The sequence below is a fragment of the Rhamphochromis sp. 'chilingali' genome (assembly GCF_963969265.1).
Source record: "Rhamphochromis sp. 'chilingali' genome assembly, chromosome: 19".
NCBI classification, from domain to species: domain Eukaryota; kingdom Metazoa; phylum Chordata; class Actinopteri; order Cichliformes; family Cichlidae; genus Rhamphochromis; species Rhamphochromis sp. 'chilingali'.
Genome location: NC_137946.1, coordinates 28,177,389 through 28,193,866, shown reverse-complemented (window position 1 = coordinate 28,193,866; position 16,478 = coordinate 28,177,389). Strand labels below are relative to the sequence as shown.

The 16,478-nt window shown below is 39.9% G+C and overlaps 1 protein-coding gene across 1 annotated transcript in view; it reads right to left on the bottom strand.

Moving 5' to 3' along the window:
- The window catches only part of myo7ab (myosin VIIAb), a 55,496-nt gene that overhangs the window by 25,824 nt on the left and 13,194 nt on the right, over positions 1–16,478 (bottom strand). Inside the window, exons 8-22 of the mRNA XM_080867154.1 lie at positions 16,320–16,462; positions 15,127–15,240; positions 14,238–14,391; positions 14,068–14,144; positions 13,807–13,926; positions 12,964–13,106; positions 12,663–12,873; positions 12,436–12,571; positions 7,759–7,865; positions 6,146–6,283; positions 3,649–3,807; positions 2,836–2,928; positions 2,053–2,147; positions 1,749–1,833; positions 1,129–1,347 (exon numbers count right to left, since the gene is read on the bottom strand). Coding sequence (XP_080723280.1) covers positions 1,129–1,347; positions 1,749–1,833; positions 2,053–2,147; positions 2,836–2,928; positions 3,649–3,807; positions 6,146–6,283; positions 7,759–7,865; positions 12,436–12,571; positions 12,663–12,873; positions 12,964–13,106; positions 13,807–13,926; positions 14,068–14,144; positions 14,238–14,391; positions 15,127–15,240; positions 16,320–16,462 — 1,994 coding nt within the window. The remainder of the gene's footprint in view (positions 1–1,128; positions 1,348–1,748; positions 1,834–2,052; positions 2,148–2,835; positions 2,929–3,648; positions 3,808–6,145; positions 6,284–7,758; positions 7,866–12,435; positions 12,572–12,662; positions 12,874–12,963; positions 13,107–13,806; positions 13,927–14,067; positions 14,145–14,237; positions 14,392–15,126; positions 15,241–16,319; positions 16,463–16,478) is intronic.

Here is a 16,478-nt window from a genome sequence, read left to right as displayed (position 1 = left end):
ATCCTAACCAAGCATATTTAAAAAAAAACACATACACACACATTAAACATTTTCATTGGAATGACAGGGATTTCCTTTTGAATCAAAAAAAGAAATAAAAAATAACTTACAGTGGTGGGGTGGTCGCTTTTTTAAATAAAGCCTGACATGACTGATACAAAAATCAAAAGGTAAGATTCAATTATGGATTTTTTGCTACTTCATTGAATCATTTTGCTCATTGTAGCAAATAAAATTATTGGTGATTAGAGGCCTTTTATTTATCAAAGGATGAAATCAAAAGATTTTTGTAACGGCACGCTGACGTTTATATCAACTCCCTAATTCTTTAGTGGCTGTTGTCACAATTAAGTTATTCACATAATTGCTATTCTCATGACAATGTGAAGCCAGAGCCACCAGAGCAGCTTAACATAAAGAAATAGTTTTTTTCTGAAGGTAACAAAATCAAAAAGTGTTATTTTAAAAATTATTTTAGCATTAAATAAGATAAATGGCACTAATAAGCGAGTTATATGTTTCTGACTGAGATTCATTTGGATATTGTTAGTACAGACTGTATACAAAATGCTGATCAGCCACAGTGTTGATAACCACTGCTTACTAAATAGGACTCTTAATGTGATCTTAAGTTACAAAATTGACATTATTAAACAAGGCATAAAACTAGTGACTGAGGCCATAAACTCATCAAAAAGGGTTTAATGAGATCATAAATCAAAAGAGGCTATGAGGTTTTTGCAAACACAGGACCCCCTGCTCTGGTCATTACAAAAAAAATATGGAGGTTTAAGGCACTTCTGCATTGGCTTCACTTTTTGGAGCTGGTAGCTATGTAGATCTATACTAAGTCTGTAACTTTTGAACAGAAGCTACAGGTGAACCCTTTTTTTCCACTTATTATGCTAAGCTAAGCTAACTGGGTAGACTTGAAAATGATATCGTCTGTCTCTTCATCAAAGTAACAAACTTGTGTTCAGTTGCATCTAGCACAGATAAAATATAATAAAGACGCCATATTATCTTTCACCTCCATCTGTCAGTCTGCCCTCAGGACCAGTGTTCTCGTCTTCCTGACCCGCCTACAACATGATTTAGGTAGCAGTAGTAAATGTAGTAACTATTTACCTCTGCCCTGAGCCTCTGGCAGAGGCGTCTGGCTATCATGCCCCTGGTGTAGGCCTGGATGGTCAACACGGCACGAAGACGCCGCCAAAATGCCTGCCGGATGAGGAAACCGCGGCAACGGGCTTGGATGAGAGTCACACGAAGGCGAGTCGTCCGGTAGCTTCGGTAGTACTTCCTCGACCTGTAGACGGCCTGGAGACGCAAGAAGCCGGACTGCATCTGAAGGAGGGGAACGCGTTTGACAGGTCAGGGATTATTGTTATGTATTTAATTTGTTTTTTGTTGGTGTTGTAATTGTTTGTATTGGACACCGTGTGCTGAGGCTCGCACATGACTACATCTTGGGGAAGGAATGTTTTCATATGTCTTTAACATTTGCAAGAAGCAAGATTGTAAAAACGACCAGGCTCAATTTTATGCAACTTGGAATAAAATAAAGAAAGAGCTACCACTGCACTCTGTCTCGTTTTAATCTGGTTTAAGACGACCTTGCAAATTTGAAAACAAAAAACAGAGAGAACAGATGAAAATTGGAAGAAACAAATACATACTGAGGCTTTCAGAATATTTCAGTGCATAAAAAACTACAGAAAAACAGGCTGTTGATGTAGACAACTCACAATTTGGTAATTCTTTCTGTACCGGTAACCCCTCCAGACCTTCTGAATAACAGTCACAGCGCCCTTCAGTCTGAGGAAGTTTGTTCTTGGAGGAGTGACAGAAGGAAACAAACTAGATTTCAAACCTTTATCTTTGTAGGTTAAGACAGAAATCTCTTTTCATTACTCCTTTGCTTCACGCTGTGGTAAACCAAAGATATGTATATATCCTGGACCTAATTTTACACTTTAAGGAAGAAGAGAGCATTATTCCAATGAGCTACAAACACTTTTGATATTTGGGAATCGCCTACAAGTCGCTTACCTCTCTTTAAGCCCACGCACAGCCTTCTGGATAAGGATGACCTTGTCGGTGATGGCGTTGTCCCTCTCTATCTCCAGCTGCATGTCGTGGTGATCCTGAAAGGAGACAAAGTGGCAAATAAAGAAAAGTTATTAAATTATAATATGCAACAAAAAGGCACAGTAGAGCTCTTTTGCCAAAACTATGTTTAATAACTTAAATAAAACACTTGAAATTATCTTTATAGGAGCTCGTGTTTTTTGCCTTGGGGACCCATACTGAGACAATTCGTCTAGAGGGAACAAACTTGAGCTATTAAAGTAAAAAATGTTCTTGGTCATCAAAGTTTTTGGTGATTTTGCTTTTATTAGAAAAGAACAGTAGAAACAGCCAGGAAGTACAGCATTTCTACCTAGTGTATACCCTAACCACATACAATTGACCTGCTAGGATGGTTTGCCCCCTCAAAGTGTCTGGTTGGGGATGACAGCAGTGAATGTCATTGACTGATTGAGCATGCTTGTGTTTTCTCTTTTTGCTGCTATGCTAAAAAGAACCTGCAAAATCAAAAAAGTTTATTGAGCTGCAGAAGAAATCCTGTGATAAATGAACTAAAGACCTTGTTCAACATTTACACAGATGGACACTGCAGTGAGCTTCATTAAGAAGGTCTAAAACTTTTTTTAAGGCAGAAAAGCCTTTTGCTACATCACCAGGAGCCTAAACTGTCTAATATTCTGCCGAATATTCAGAAGTCTTTGGATCAAGGCCTCAGTAAGCTAACTTTCACATGAGGAAACCAACCTTTAGAAAGATTTTAGTCTTTCCAATCTGCCAGTCATCATGTTTTCCCAGCCGGGCCTGGACTATTTGCTGACAGGTTCCCCGTAAGTCCTCCTGGAAAGAAAAAATGAGAAATAATGACTCCTGACATGAATTTGTACTTTGTTTTAAGGTTTATCATTAAGATTTTCATCAGAATTAAGGAAACGTTGAATTACAGTCAGTTTAACTCTTTCGACCTTAGACACCTACTGGGGTAACCCTCGTTTCTCTTCTCTGAACTTTCTGAGCTGTCATATTAGATTTCCTGCCTATAAAACAAAATGACTGATGTCAGGGGGATCTTGGAAAAATCCAGAACAAACCACAACTTTACTGATATATAGTAAAAAATGTCAAAACTCATCATTAACGCTACAGGGGAGGTCATCAAATGTTGTCTCAATGGGGGAAAGAGTTAAGAAGGTTATGTAGCAATGTGTCAGTTTTAAATGTAACAAACATCTATTAAATATATCCAAATATATTTTTTAAGTAAGTTAATTTAAGGTCAAAATTCATTAAAGACAGCTTCAAATACTTTCCAAACCATATTCACATTTTTAAACAAGGGTATGCTGCTGTAAATATACCGTAATTATATTTGATACAAGACTGGAAGCTCAAATAGCCTCTACACCGTGTTTTATATGCTGTATTAATGTGGATATATGCTCTAAAAATCCATCATTCTGTAATCTAAGTAAAAGATTCTTTAATAATAATGATAATATCTCAGCTAAAATAATCTGTCAGGACTAAGCAGTGAAACAGATGACTGATTTTAATGTTGACCTGTATGTGAGCAGGTTTGACGCCAGGCATCAGGACTCGGTAACGATCCACAAATTCGGCGAAGGTGTATCTGATTGGATAACCCGCCCGCCTAATCCGGATGGTCTCCATCATGCCAGAGTAGCGCAGCTGACGAACGCACAGCTCTCGATCAAACAGCTGAGAAGGAGAAACAAGCATCCAGTGTTAAAACGTGAGTTAACCCTTTTCTGCAGTGCCTCCTGATGTGCAAATGAAGGCTTATAAAGGTTTGGGGTTCAAACCAAAACTAAATCTACATCATGCTAAAGTGGGTCACACAATCACTGGTGAGCTATAAGCTATGACTACGGGAAATTAGAAGCTTACAGGCCCAGTTTTATTTTAGTTTCAAACTAATGTTTGTGATGCTTGTGTTTTAGACCATTTCTATAATTTCAGGAGCGTTAGTTAGCTTATCGCAGCTAACTACGTTTCAGGAAGATAGTTTTCCCAGCCAAAATATAGTCCTACTGATAGTCTTATGTTACTGCAATAATACTTTTTATGACTTTTTATGACTGTATGTTCAGCATTACGAGTGTTGAGTTTTTCATGAGTTTACCTTCAGATAGAGCCAGCGTTTTCATGCTGTAATAAGCTTTTATGCCGGGTATATGCTAAGCTAATTTAGCATCATCAGTTTTCTCATTTAACTCCACAACTATGAGAAAGTTTAATATATATATATATATATATATATATATATATATATATATATATATATATATATATATATATATGTATATATATATATATATGTATATATATATATATGTATATATGTATATATATATATGTATATATATATATGTATATATATGTGTATATATATATATGTATATATATATATATGTATATATATATGTAAAAATTCTACTTTAGTAGCCTAACAGTATGAAAACTTTACTATATAACAGAGGCAGTCTGTTTTCACAAGGGGGCGGTGCTATGCCGTGGCTGCACTCTGAACTAGGGTGACCAACTCTTTTCCCCCGGACATGTCCACTTTTCACATTCTGTCCGGGGGGATTTTCGAGATTGATAAAAATGTCCGGGTTTTCCTGTATTCCGATAGAGGACCCATGTGTGTGACGTCATCCCCGAACTGCTGCTTTGTGAGCGCTTGTTCTGTGCTCACAGATGGGACTGACAGCGCACAGCAACGCGCCTAATGATGTTTAAACGATCCCAAAGCGCAAGTGCATCTTTTCAGACGAACTGCAAAAGAGATTTCCCTCGTACCGACCATAGCTGGACTGACCATCGGGCATACCGGGATGGTTTTGTTGTCGTTGTTGTTGTTGTTTGTAACGGTATAAACAATGAAAGGTGGTGGATTTGCCAGATGCTGGCCGGTGTGTGAAAATAACTCAGTTATTTGGTGGTGTCTATGGCGGAGCTTCCACAGAGGCCAGCAGGTGGATGAGTGTCAGGTATACTGAACTTCAGTTAAGAAGTTATGACCTGCAGTCTATCTGGGTCAGATATAAACCAAGTTTAGGTGGAGTTTATTTTCGTTGTGCTGACATTTTACAGTCAGTTACAATAACTCGTACTGCGTGCTAGCTAGCATGACGGAGTTTCTATACAGCTGGGTGGGTGCTATGTTACTGATAGTGATATGATATCGGTTTGGATATGTGGCGAGATGGAAACATGAAGATGAAACCAGGAGATGTCCTTACTGAATCATCAGAGCTAAACAGGTGATGGAGAAACAGGATTACCTTTTAGGTGACATGAATGAGTTGAAGGGAAGTTCTGAACTGTTTCTGAGAGACAAATAACACCAGGATCCTTTTCTATGTAGCTGACAGCTGGTAACTGTGTCAGGGGCGGGTCTAGCAAAGTTTTGCCAGGGGGCAGGTAGGGCATTAACAGGGAGAGGGGGCACAAGGAAATACTTTTCTTTCTTATTCTCATTTAAAATGTCTCACTTTTATTAAATAATTATCTGAATCTTACAAACAAAGTTCTTATCTGATGTAAAATGTATAGAAATCATACATATACCAACAAGACTGTACATCACTGTCACAACAGTGTTCGTTTTCATTCAAAGGCTTTATGGCTTTTCCTGTAATACCTGGTGGGCCGGTCTCTAGTCAAAATGCCCTGGTCAAGTTTTTGTCCCAGTCCAGCCCTCATACCGACCCAGTACTGGTAATTCTTTTTATGCAGATGAGGCATTATTTCTGTACCATTATTTAATTCCAGAGGTTTTTAAGTTATTTTTTTTTGCACTTGTTGACTTGTAAAAGCCTATATGACATATTTTATTTCACAATTAATTAACCACACAGAGAAGGCATCGTTTAAATATGTTAAATATGTTTCTTTAAGCAAGTTCTTCATGACTGAGCTAAGTGTCCTCTTTTTTTGGAAATCAAAATATGGTCACCCTACTCTGAACATATCTCTGTACTCTGGGGCATCGCAACACAGAAGCGCATACATAGTAATAAATCACGCTCACCATGGGTTTTTTAAGTTCGTTGGGTTTTATACAGCGAACGAAGAACGGCTGACACACACTGAGCGTCCTCATCAGCAGCTCCAGAGATCGTTTGAATTGACTGCTCAGAGTCGGGGAGCGCTTCCTCGTCTCAACGCCCTACGAACGCAAACACATACAAAACAGATAGTTTCAGAATGTTTGCACTGCAGGTAAAGACATGCTATTGATGCTGCTGTAATGGGACATCACAATGGTATATAAAACACCCTAAATGGGAATTTAATTTTGAACCTCTACAACCATAAATAGCCAGTGGCTTCAAACTCTTAAGATCCACAAAGCAAACACAGATTGCTCTCACGTTATTTCTATTGCACACGACGGACAATTAAAAGAGGAGACAACACAAAATCTCTGACACCAGTTGTCACTGTGATCCTGTGAGTAAAGCCAAAACAAAATTAGATTTAAACATTTTAAAAGCATGCAGGAGTTTTCGTCTGTATGCAGAACTGCCTACTGTGTCAGAGAGTTTGAAAGATTATTTTTCATTAACTTCACGCCAAATTTCCCCTCATCAGCACAATGTTCCCCTCTGCTTTTGGCACACCTGTGAAATAAAAAGAAGGGCTGAGAGGGAGCAGAGGGATGCTGCTAAGCACGTCATGGATAATTGGACTCGGCTTAAGAGAACACACACAGGGTTGGAGGGACCACATGTGGCTAAAGGCTGGTGATTACCTTGGGAGCAGGTGTGCTGGGCTGCTGATAGCCACATAGAAACTGATTTCAGGAGGAAAAGAAAGAGGAAAGAGAAAAGAGAGCAGAGTGAGAGGAGGTGTTTGTCATTAGGAGAGAAGCCGAAGGAAGGCAGAAGACACGCACGATGTTAACAACACCGGTCTACAGATTTAAAACGCTTCAGAAAGAAACTGAAAATGATGCAATGTGTTAAAGTAGGGTTGCTCGGCTATGGTAAAAAACATATTCATGATCATTTTGATCAATATTGTAATTTCATAAGTACATGGTTAATCTAATTACTTACAAGCTTAAACATCATGCAATTTATAAATCTTTAAAACAAATTAATAAAGAGAGAGGTGGATGCGGTGTGGGACATCGGGTCATCAGGTAGGGAGCTAGGACCTTTAAGCTTGCCTCACAAGGGCAACTCACAGTCCCTGCAAAGCTGCAGCCACACCAAAGACAGGGGGTGGCAGATGTGCACATCGTGGGAGATCTGTGCAGTGGGAGAGTGATGGAAAGCCACAGTCTCATGTTGCTGACAGGGGCCGGGTAAAACAAAGGCAGCTGCTCAGGCTTAATGTCTTTTACTTCTTCTACCTACTGCTCTTGACCAAAGGCTCTCTTTCTGTCATTGTAGCTCAAGCTGAACAAACAATCGGTGAGGCTGAACTCTTCGAGAGGCGTGAAGGTGCGCTGCTGTAAAAGCCTTCATAAGTTTGCAGTGAAAATGAATCCAAGAAAGTAATAATTTCTTCCAGCTCAAAGCCAAAATAATAAATAAAGTGAATATCGATTATTTACCAACCCAAATAACCAAATAACAAAACAGAAAAAAGATACAACATACAGTGTCATGATTTTAATGCATTTGTTGGTCTCACCATGGCAACATCAGCCTGGAAGATCTGCTTGATGAACTTATTCTTGGACGAGTGGACGAGCTGAATGATGTCAGTGTGGAGGCTGTCTCGGTTTTTCTCCAGGAAGCCTGAAAGGAGGGCGTAATGAGAAAAAGCAAGACAGAGGACTGATTATATCTTATTTGAATCAACATTTTTACTGCACTGATTTTTGCACAGAAATTTATTTACAAAAAAATATCACTATATCTTGGTCATGTTTTCAACACTAAATTGAACTGAAACGTTTTAATCAATATCTTCTGTGAGTGTGACAACTGCTAACTTGCTTGAATGACCTTTTCAGATTAAATGAGAATGCAATGATTTTAAAGGAACAAGCTAAACTTCACACAGCAGCACAGTATCGTGCATGAGCAATATTCAATTAAATTTTATTTATATAGCACCAAATCACAACAGTCACCTCAAGTTGCAATACATGTATTTAAGAGAAGTTTAGGTTTTGCATTCACATCAATTTCCAAACAAACTCAAACAAACCAAGGGATATTTTCCTGAGGATGAAACGACATGTTAGTGAATTCTGTTCAAAGCTGGTCTGCATGTTGTAGCTTAGAGACATTAAACAAAGTGAGGTTAAGTTGTTAAACTTAACCTCCTAGGACCCGAACTCTTCCACGGCATGCATTTTTCATTTCTCTTTGATATTTGGGCATATTGGGAACCAATGAATGTAAAAACAAAGAATTACCAGATTTTTTTTTTTACCTGATTTTTGTTTCTAAGAAAAATGAGAGCCACGTATGAGGATATTCATTTAAAATTTCGATAGAACAGTAGCATATAATGTCCTCGTAAGTGGATATCAGGCCCTTGTAGAGCAAAATTGAGTATTTTGGTCTAAATAACCCAAAATGGGATGTCCACATATGTGGACGCCAGGTCCTAGGAGGTTAAAATTAAAAAAATAGTTAATCCACACCGGAACCAGCCACACAGGACAAATAAACACTGGGAATGGGGCTGGTCCTGAGTTAAGGAGTGTGTTGAAACTGATGATCAGCCACTAGTGGACATTCCAGGCTGTGGTTGTCTAGGTAACCCTATGTATTTACCATGGTCTCATACGTCAGTCAACACTATCCTTCACTCTCATGTGTTGTGGCTTCAGTGTCTTGTCTTGAAGTTGAGAGGCCAATGGGCGGGTCCCCGTAGTGCCCGTAGTCACTTAAAGTCACTGAATGTAATTGACTTTCAGTGGCTTCTGGACTAGGGATGGGTACCGGTATCATTCAATTCAATTCAATTCAATTCAATTTCTTTATTGTCCCACAAGGGGAAATTAGTTTACCAAACCAGGCAGCGATACAAAAAGACATCACAGATTCGATAAAACTTCTATAAAACAAGGACAACATCTCAGATGAGACGTTAAAAGATCTCATTTTCCTTAAAAAGAACAGTCTTTGTTGAACTTTTTTAGTAGTGGCATCAGCATGAGATTCAAAACACAGTTTATGGTCAAGTACCACACCTAGATATTTATAACTCTCAACGATCCCAATATCGGCAGTTTTAATGATAGTGGGTGATGAGCTATAAGAGGACTTCCTAAAATCAATAATCATGTCTTTAGTTTTTGACACATTAAGTGAAAGGAAGGACTCATCACACCAATTCACAAAATCATCTACAACCTGTCCATGGCCTGACTCGTCCCCCACTAGAAGACTGACGATCACTGTGTCGTCAGCAAACTTCAGGATGTGTCTGTTTGTGAAATTGCTGCGACACTCATTTGTGTACAGAATGAACAGAAGGGGAGAGAGGCAACAACCCTGGGGTGATCCAGTAGAGGAGGAGAGCACATCAGAAAAGACATGATTTACCCTCACACATTGTGACCTATTAGTCAGAAAGTCTGTCACCCAGCCGACCAGACTAGTGTCAAGCTTGAAATGATTGTAAAGCCTGTCAGCAAGTAAGAGGGGTTGAATTGTATTAAATGCAGATGAAAAGTCAGCAAATAATAATCTTGCATGGGTGTGGGGGGCCTCAAGATGCTTATACAAGAGATGCAGGAGTGTGACAACAGCATCCTCCACACCTCTCCCTGCTCTATAGGCAAACTGGAAGGGGTCAAGATGGTGTTCAACATGCATTAAAATCTCCTTCTTAATTATCTTCTCAAATGTCTTCATCACTAAAGAAGTCAGAGCCACAGGCCTAAAATCATTCAGTGCCTTAGGAGAACTGCCCTTAGCAACAGGGACAATGATCGCATGTTTCCAAATTTTAGGTACTGTCTGTAGCTCTAAAGAAAGTGAGAAGATATAGTGAAAAATCCCACTCAGCTGATCAGCACAAGTTCTCAGTACCTGTCCACAGATGTTGTCAGGTCCAGGACTCTTGCTTTTGGTATGTCTAAAAAGATTAGCTACCCCTGTCTCATCAATACAAATAGATGGGGGAGTGATGGTCTTTTCCCTCAGTGTGCTGGTCTGCCTAGAACAATCATAGTTCTCAAAACGAAGGTAAAAACTGTTAAGACTGTCTGCCAGATGTTTGTCAGAGGTAAACCCCTCTAAGGTAATGCTGCTTTTACCTTTCGTCTGTAGCCCTGCCATTGTTGGCACCGGTTCTGACATAAACGGTAGTAACCAGACCGAAAAGCAGCGCACATTTCAGTGCTTTTTTCCCTGAGATGTCATACACTTTGGATTCTAGCCAATCATTTTACCTTTCCAAGGATAGTAGGCGGGCCCAGGTACGTACATTCTTTTAGAGCAGAACTACAGCTTAAAAATGCCCAAGGCGAAGCAGTCAAAATTCTGGCTGTACTCCACAGCAAAAGATGCAAACTCAGCAGCCTGCAACAAGTGCTTTAAGCTGATACTGTGCAAAGGAGGTAACACCTCGAATCTGATGAAACACCTGGTGACGCATAGCAGGTTTTTTTTAAGCCGAGAAATGCGCCGTATTTGATAGCTTGCTGTGAGACCTCACACCGGCACATCTACTGCCGGTGTGGAGCCTGTTATCGGAACCGGAGTTAGCAACATCCCCCCAAGAACCCGAAGAGGAGAGTCCTGGCCCCTAGCCCTGCCAGTGTAGCAGAAATGATGACGGATGATGATGGCAGCAGCAGCCGTTCTTCTCTGGGTCAGTAGCTTAATGTTGTTCGTGTGTAATTTACGTTGAGTAGGCTAATCACGTTATTAAACTAATGCACATAAGGTGAACTAGCAAACACCATCGTAGTTACATGCGGCTGTCTTCTTGTTTGATGGCAAATACTCCCTTCACCCTGGCCAATAAGGCTAAAATTACCAAAGAAAAAGTGGAAAACAGCTAAAAATGAGAGGTTTTTGGACAAAGTATGTGTTTTTTCCATTGTTTAATCACTGCTTCCAGCCAAGAGTGATACCATATATGACCTATAGCTGCAGAAAAGGCTAACATTGTTATTTTTTTACAAACAAACAGCTAAACATAAGAGGTTTTTGGACAAGTTTGTGTTTTCCATTCTTTAAGCACCGGTTCGAGCACCGGTTCGAGCACCGTTTAAGCACCGGCAACGTTTCAAAAGTACCGGTTTGGCACCAGTATCGGATAAAACCTAAACGATACCCATCCCTACTCTGGACGCTACATTGCTGCTAGTCACTTCCTGTGTGGATGCCCTTTTAAACTTTTCTCAACTACCAATGAGTGTGAAGGATATGACATTAACTTATGACAAGTTGGTAGACATGTTAGATGGTTACCAGGCAACCAGAGCCGACTCCCAGCATCAAAACGATGCACGATGAGTGAATCGCTTCCTGTGTCGATATCCCTTAAGACCGGAACATCTGGCTTAAATGATTTCTTTGTAACTATTCTTCTGGCATCTAAACTCTAAATTCTTGCTTTGATTTTTGCAGATGAAGAATTTCTGATTGAAACCGATATTTATCCTTAATATCCTCTTTAATGTAATTCTGAGTGAATCTTGTGAAACAAAGTGTTCATTTTTGGACCAGCTCAGAGTATGTGATAATGATTAGTTTCTCCAGCAGCTGTAAGAGCCTGAGAGGTGAGAGCTCTGGTCAGATGTGATGAAGCATCTATTAAGACTGCTGTGGCCAAACACCCTCCATGAGACCCTCATCCGAACTGTCTGTGCTTCCTCAGAAAAAACTTCTTCAGACCAAAGTTATTTTTTAATCAATATGATCTTAATGTGCCTGCTGGTAACTTTCCCTACTGACCTTTTAAAAGTAATAACTCGGGAAGAACACATTTGTTTTGAGGAAACAAGAAAAATCCTGTCAGGACAGGTTGATTTCAGAATCAATATCCTCTCAGTGTGCCTGCTGCTAACTTTTCTGAATGACCTTTTGATAGAATGTTTATTTCACCCACTTGATTGAAAGACTCGGGAAAACAACCTTCAAAGGCCAAATTAGGGTCTGGAGTTACTGGAAATTTATGCTTCAGCGGGAAATCAACGTTGTAACCTGATGTGCACCTCCCTAGAAATGTAACTACACGTCAGGTCTATGCAACTTTTGTGACTGGTCTGTTCAGTACAGTCGATTCCTGCTGGCATTTTTAAACGTATCAGTGAGAGAATAAAAATCATTGCTTCAATATAAGTTTAAATCAGACAAACCAACACAAACAGAAAAAATCTGATGAACAGGGACGTACCTCTGGTCTCGTAATGTACCACTCCTGCAAAGTGCTGGATACCAAACTGGGTTTCGTAGCAGTTTTTAGGAGGAATGTAGTTGGAGTTGAGCTTGTGCTGAGAGTTGAGCTTATACAGCATCGTAGCATCAGTTCCCTGAAAAGAAAAAAAAAAAAAAACGCACATCAATCAAAGCCAAATTCAGTAAGACTTATCTTTACAAGTATCTACTAAATATCTGTTGCACCTTGGGAAACTTGCTCTCTTCATCTATGAGGGAGATGATGTTCATGGGTTTGTTGGCGATCATGTCCAATGCATCCTGGTTGTCTGTGAACTCAATGTGCTGCCAGCTGATGTCCTCCAGGTTGTATTCTTCCTGCTCCAGTTTAAAGACGTGGCGGACAAAGAATTGCTGCAAGTTCTCGTTGGCGAAGTTGATGCACAGCTGCTCAAAACTACAGTGGAAAAAAAAAAAAGATGACAGCGTTAAACTAATAAAGTAGCATAAATGATCTACAAAAACACTCTTTTACACAACTTCTCACCTGTTGACGATAAAGTTCTCAAAGCCAAAGATGTCCAGCAAACCGATGGATCTTCGGATGATGGTACTCTCGCAGGAAGGAGGTCGGTATATGGCAGCATTAATCTTATCCACTATCCAGATAAACAACCTCCCGTAGATCCCCTGGATGACAGAATTCATGAACTTTGCTGAAGCAGACTCGCTCACCGCCTCCTAAGTGTGCTTCTTCATCACCATCATTGTCTTCGTTGTACGGCAACGTCATTAGCGTCATTAAGGTTCGGAGACTCCCAAAAATATTTTCCCACAGACCCTTTCCCAGACTTCACTCCAACATAAATACTTCATAGTTATTAGGAATGGGAAAATGTTACACAATTACCACCAAAGGTGTAGAAATAACAAGCAGTGTCCCATCCACCAGCATAGGGGGGTAAGTGGAGGGACACATTTTAAGGTAAGCCAGCACCTTCCAGGTCTGTGTGTGTATCGCACCTGTGCAGGCTCTCCTAACCAAGCTCCATAAAACCATCATGACAGTGACAACAAATGTCCATGCCTTGTAATATTATCTAGGGTCTTAAATTCTCGCCTGCTCTGCAGAATAAGTGAGTCTTGCATAGTTGTACATGAACGAGCTCTCCAACTTGCAGGTAATGGCTAAATTGGCTCTTTAGCTCACAGCAGATCTCCTGGAGAGTAAGTCAAGGACTCTGTTACCAGCTATAGCTGTAGAGTGTGTCTGCAGAAAGACAGACTCGTAGAAAGAAGAAGTTGGATTGTCTGGAGGACAATCACAACATGATCTGTGAAAGACTTGGTGATTACGTGTATTACCTCTAAAACAGGACAAAATCAGTACCTTAACAAAGGCGTCCCTGACATCCAGGCCTTGCTCCACACTTAGAGGGGTGACAACACTTTCACCACGTGTGATGAGGGTTCGTGTCGTCAAACACACCATCACATCTTTAGGCTCCACCTACGGTTCACAACGACCAACAAAAGCATCACCAAAAAAACTGCCAGATATCAATTTGAAAGAGATTTAAAGCCACTCTTTTCTAAGGAAGAACAGTAAAATGGTTGTGTGTCAATCATGTGTGTGAGAACAGTTACAGACCTCCATAAGCGACGCAGCGGTCACCAAGTCAGGAGATCTCACAACCACACAGGCGTCTAAATTATCATAGGTACGAGCTGAGGGAAGCAAGACAGAACATCGTTTTCTTCACAGGTTTGTAAAGTTTGCAAATTTTCTGATTGATGCTTCAGATTTGTGTATTCACGCACCCTCGAATCGCAGGTTTCCCATATGCAGGATGGCAGCCAGAAGCTTGGAAATCTCCCAGGTTTCTGTCTCGGTGAACATGAGAACCTTCATGGCTGACAGGATGCTGGAATAATCACTCAGGTCGTTACGACCGTCACACTTTGTGCAGCTACCCTGTGATATAAAAGAAATCCAACTTCAGGTCTGCTGTTTATGAGCAGAACCAGGCCAGCGGCTCCAGGTAACTGCAATGTGGCTTAATGGGTTTCACCTGACAGCTCCGAGTGAAATGCTCTGGGAAGCAGCTACGTGCTGCTCTTTATCGGAAACGGTAAATTAACTTTACATTATTATTATATTACTTATGATCCCTGAAGCTTTGTGCACAACATTTACTGCACCATTTATGTTTCTGTACTTTAGCTTCATTTTACCATCAGGACACAAGGGCACAGTCTTTTTCCACTCACTGTTTTTATTGTAACCTCATGCATTAATTGAGACATACTTTATTATGATTGGTAATTTTTTCTTTTACTAAAATAACACTTTGTTAATCCTTTGGTTGTGGAGGACCGGAGAGGGTGCACTACATACTGGAGCAAGAACATAAAGAGCTTTAAAGACAAGAGAGTGATTTTAAAAGCAACATGTAAGCTGAAAGGCACCAGTGTGTTCTCTCCTTCCAGGCCCAGTAAACACTCAGACTGTAGAGGTTTGAAATATATTGAGGTTAATTAAAAACATTTTTAATAGAGCAGATAGCAGAGCACTGCAGTAGTCCACCCTGTTATAAACAAACAACACAGTGATGTTCAAAGTGCTAAACTCAGCTGTATGATGGGTACATCGATTTCTTAATTACTCATTTTTATCACTAAAAATGAGTAATTAACTGGCGAGACTCACCATAGTGAGGTAGGAGTAGTCTGTGGCAAGGCCCAGGCCCAGCTTTGACTTCATTTCAGGAGCCATGCCCTTCAACATGCAGTAGAAAATATGGTAGTTTCTCTCATCTGGAGCCTGCAGGAGCAAGAAAGAAGCAAACCCTGTATGTCCGACACACAATATGCTATGCACATGTAAGCAGCATCTACGTGATACTGTTTACGTATCATAAAGAGTATATATTATTAATCTTGGACCAGTATTTATTTTTTTGTATGTAATATGTCCACATATGCAGGGAGACTGAATAGTTCATCTGCCCCTGTTTAATTAATGATAAATAAATGACTAATTACACACTTTGATTCAGCTGTGAAGAGTTTGATTGTAGCTTGCCTCCACCAGTGTGTGAATGTGTGTGTGAATGGGTGGATGATTGGGTGTGTAAAGCGCTTTGGGGTCCCTAGGCAGGACTAGTAAAAGCGCTATACAAATACAGGCCATTTACCATTAAATATAACAACTCCTGTGAGCACCAAAGTGAAGGCAGCTGCTGTATAAACAAATAATAAATGACAAACTAGTAAAACATTAAGACAGGTGAGACTCCCTCCTGTTAAAAGGGAGTTTTTCTGATTGTCTGATTGTTTGTGTTTTCTTTCTACTATCGTAGGGTCTTTATCTTACTACCTTACAACAACTTAGGCAACGGTTGCTGTGCTTTGGAGCTATATTAATAAAACTGAATTTAAATAAATTGAAAATAATCACAAACCCAAACAAACAAAATCACCATCCAACGTCTTGCAGTTTTAGTTAAATTAATAATTTAATTCTTCAATATTTATTGCAAATATGTGCACAATATCTTCTCTATTTGTTTATTATTTGGCTAATGTGTCATTTATTTTAGTAGTAAAAACAGTCATCATATAAACTTGAGACTGTATGTCTGTCATTGATGTCAGACTTTTGATTTTGTAAAAAAATATTAAACTGTATTTATCTAAGGTTTAGAAGCAGGATCACAACTGCTAGACTCGCTGTCAGATAACCTCTACCCAGGAGCAGCCATCAATCTTCACTCAGCCCCATCCCAAACTGCATTCTCAGGTCTAGATCATTGCTTACCATCCATCTGTCTACAAATGTTGACTAATTGTGGTTGGAGTTGTGAAAGATTTAACATATTTAATCTGGATCTGGTTTCTCACCTGTCGACACACGCGGGACTTCTCCAGCAGGTACTGCTCTATTTTGGCTCCTTCAATGGCCCCTCGCTTGTTGAAGTGGATATCTATGTACTTCCCAAAGCGACTGGAGTTGTCATTTCGAATTGTCTTGGCATTGCCGAAAGCTGAAGAAATTGACAA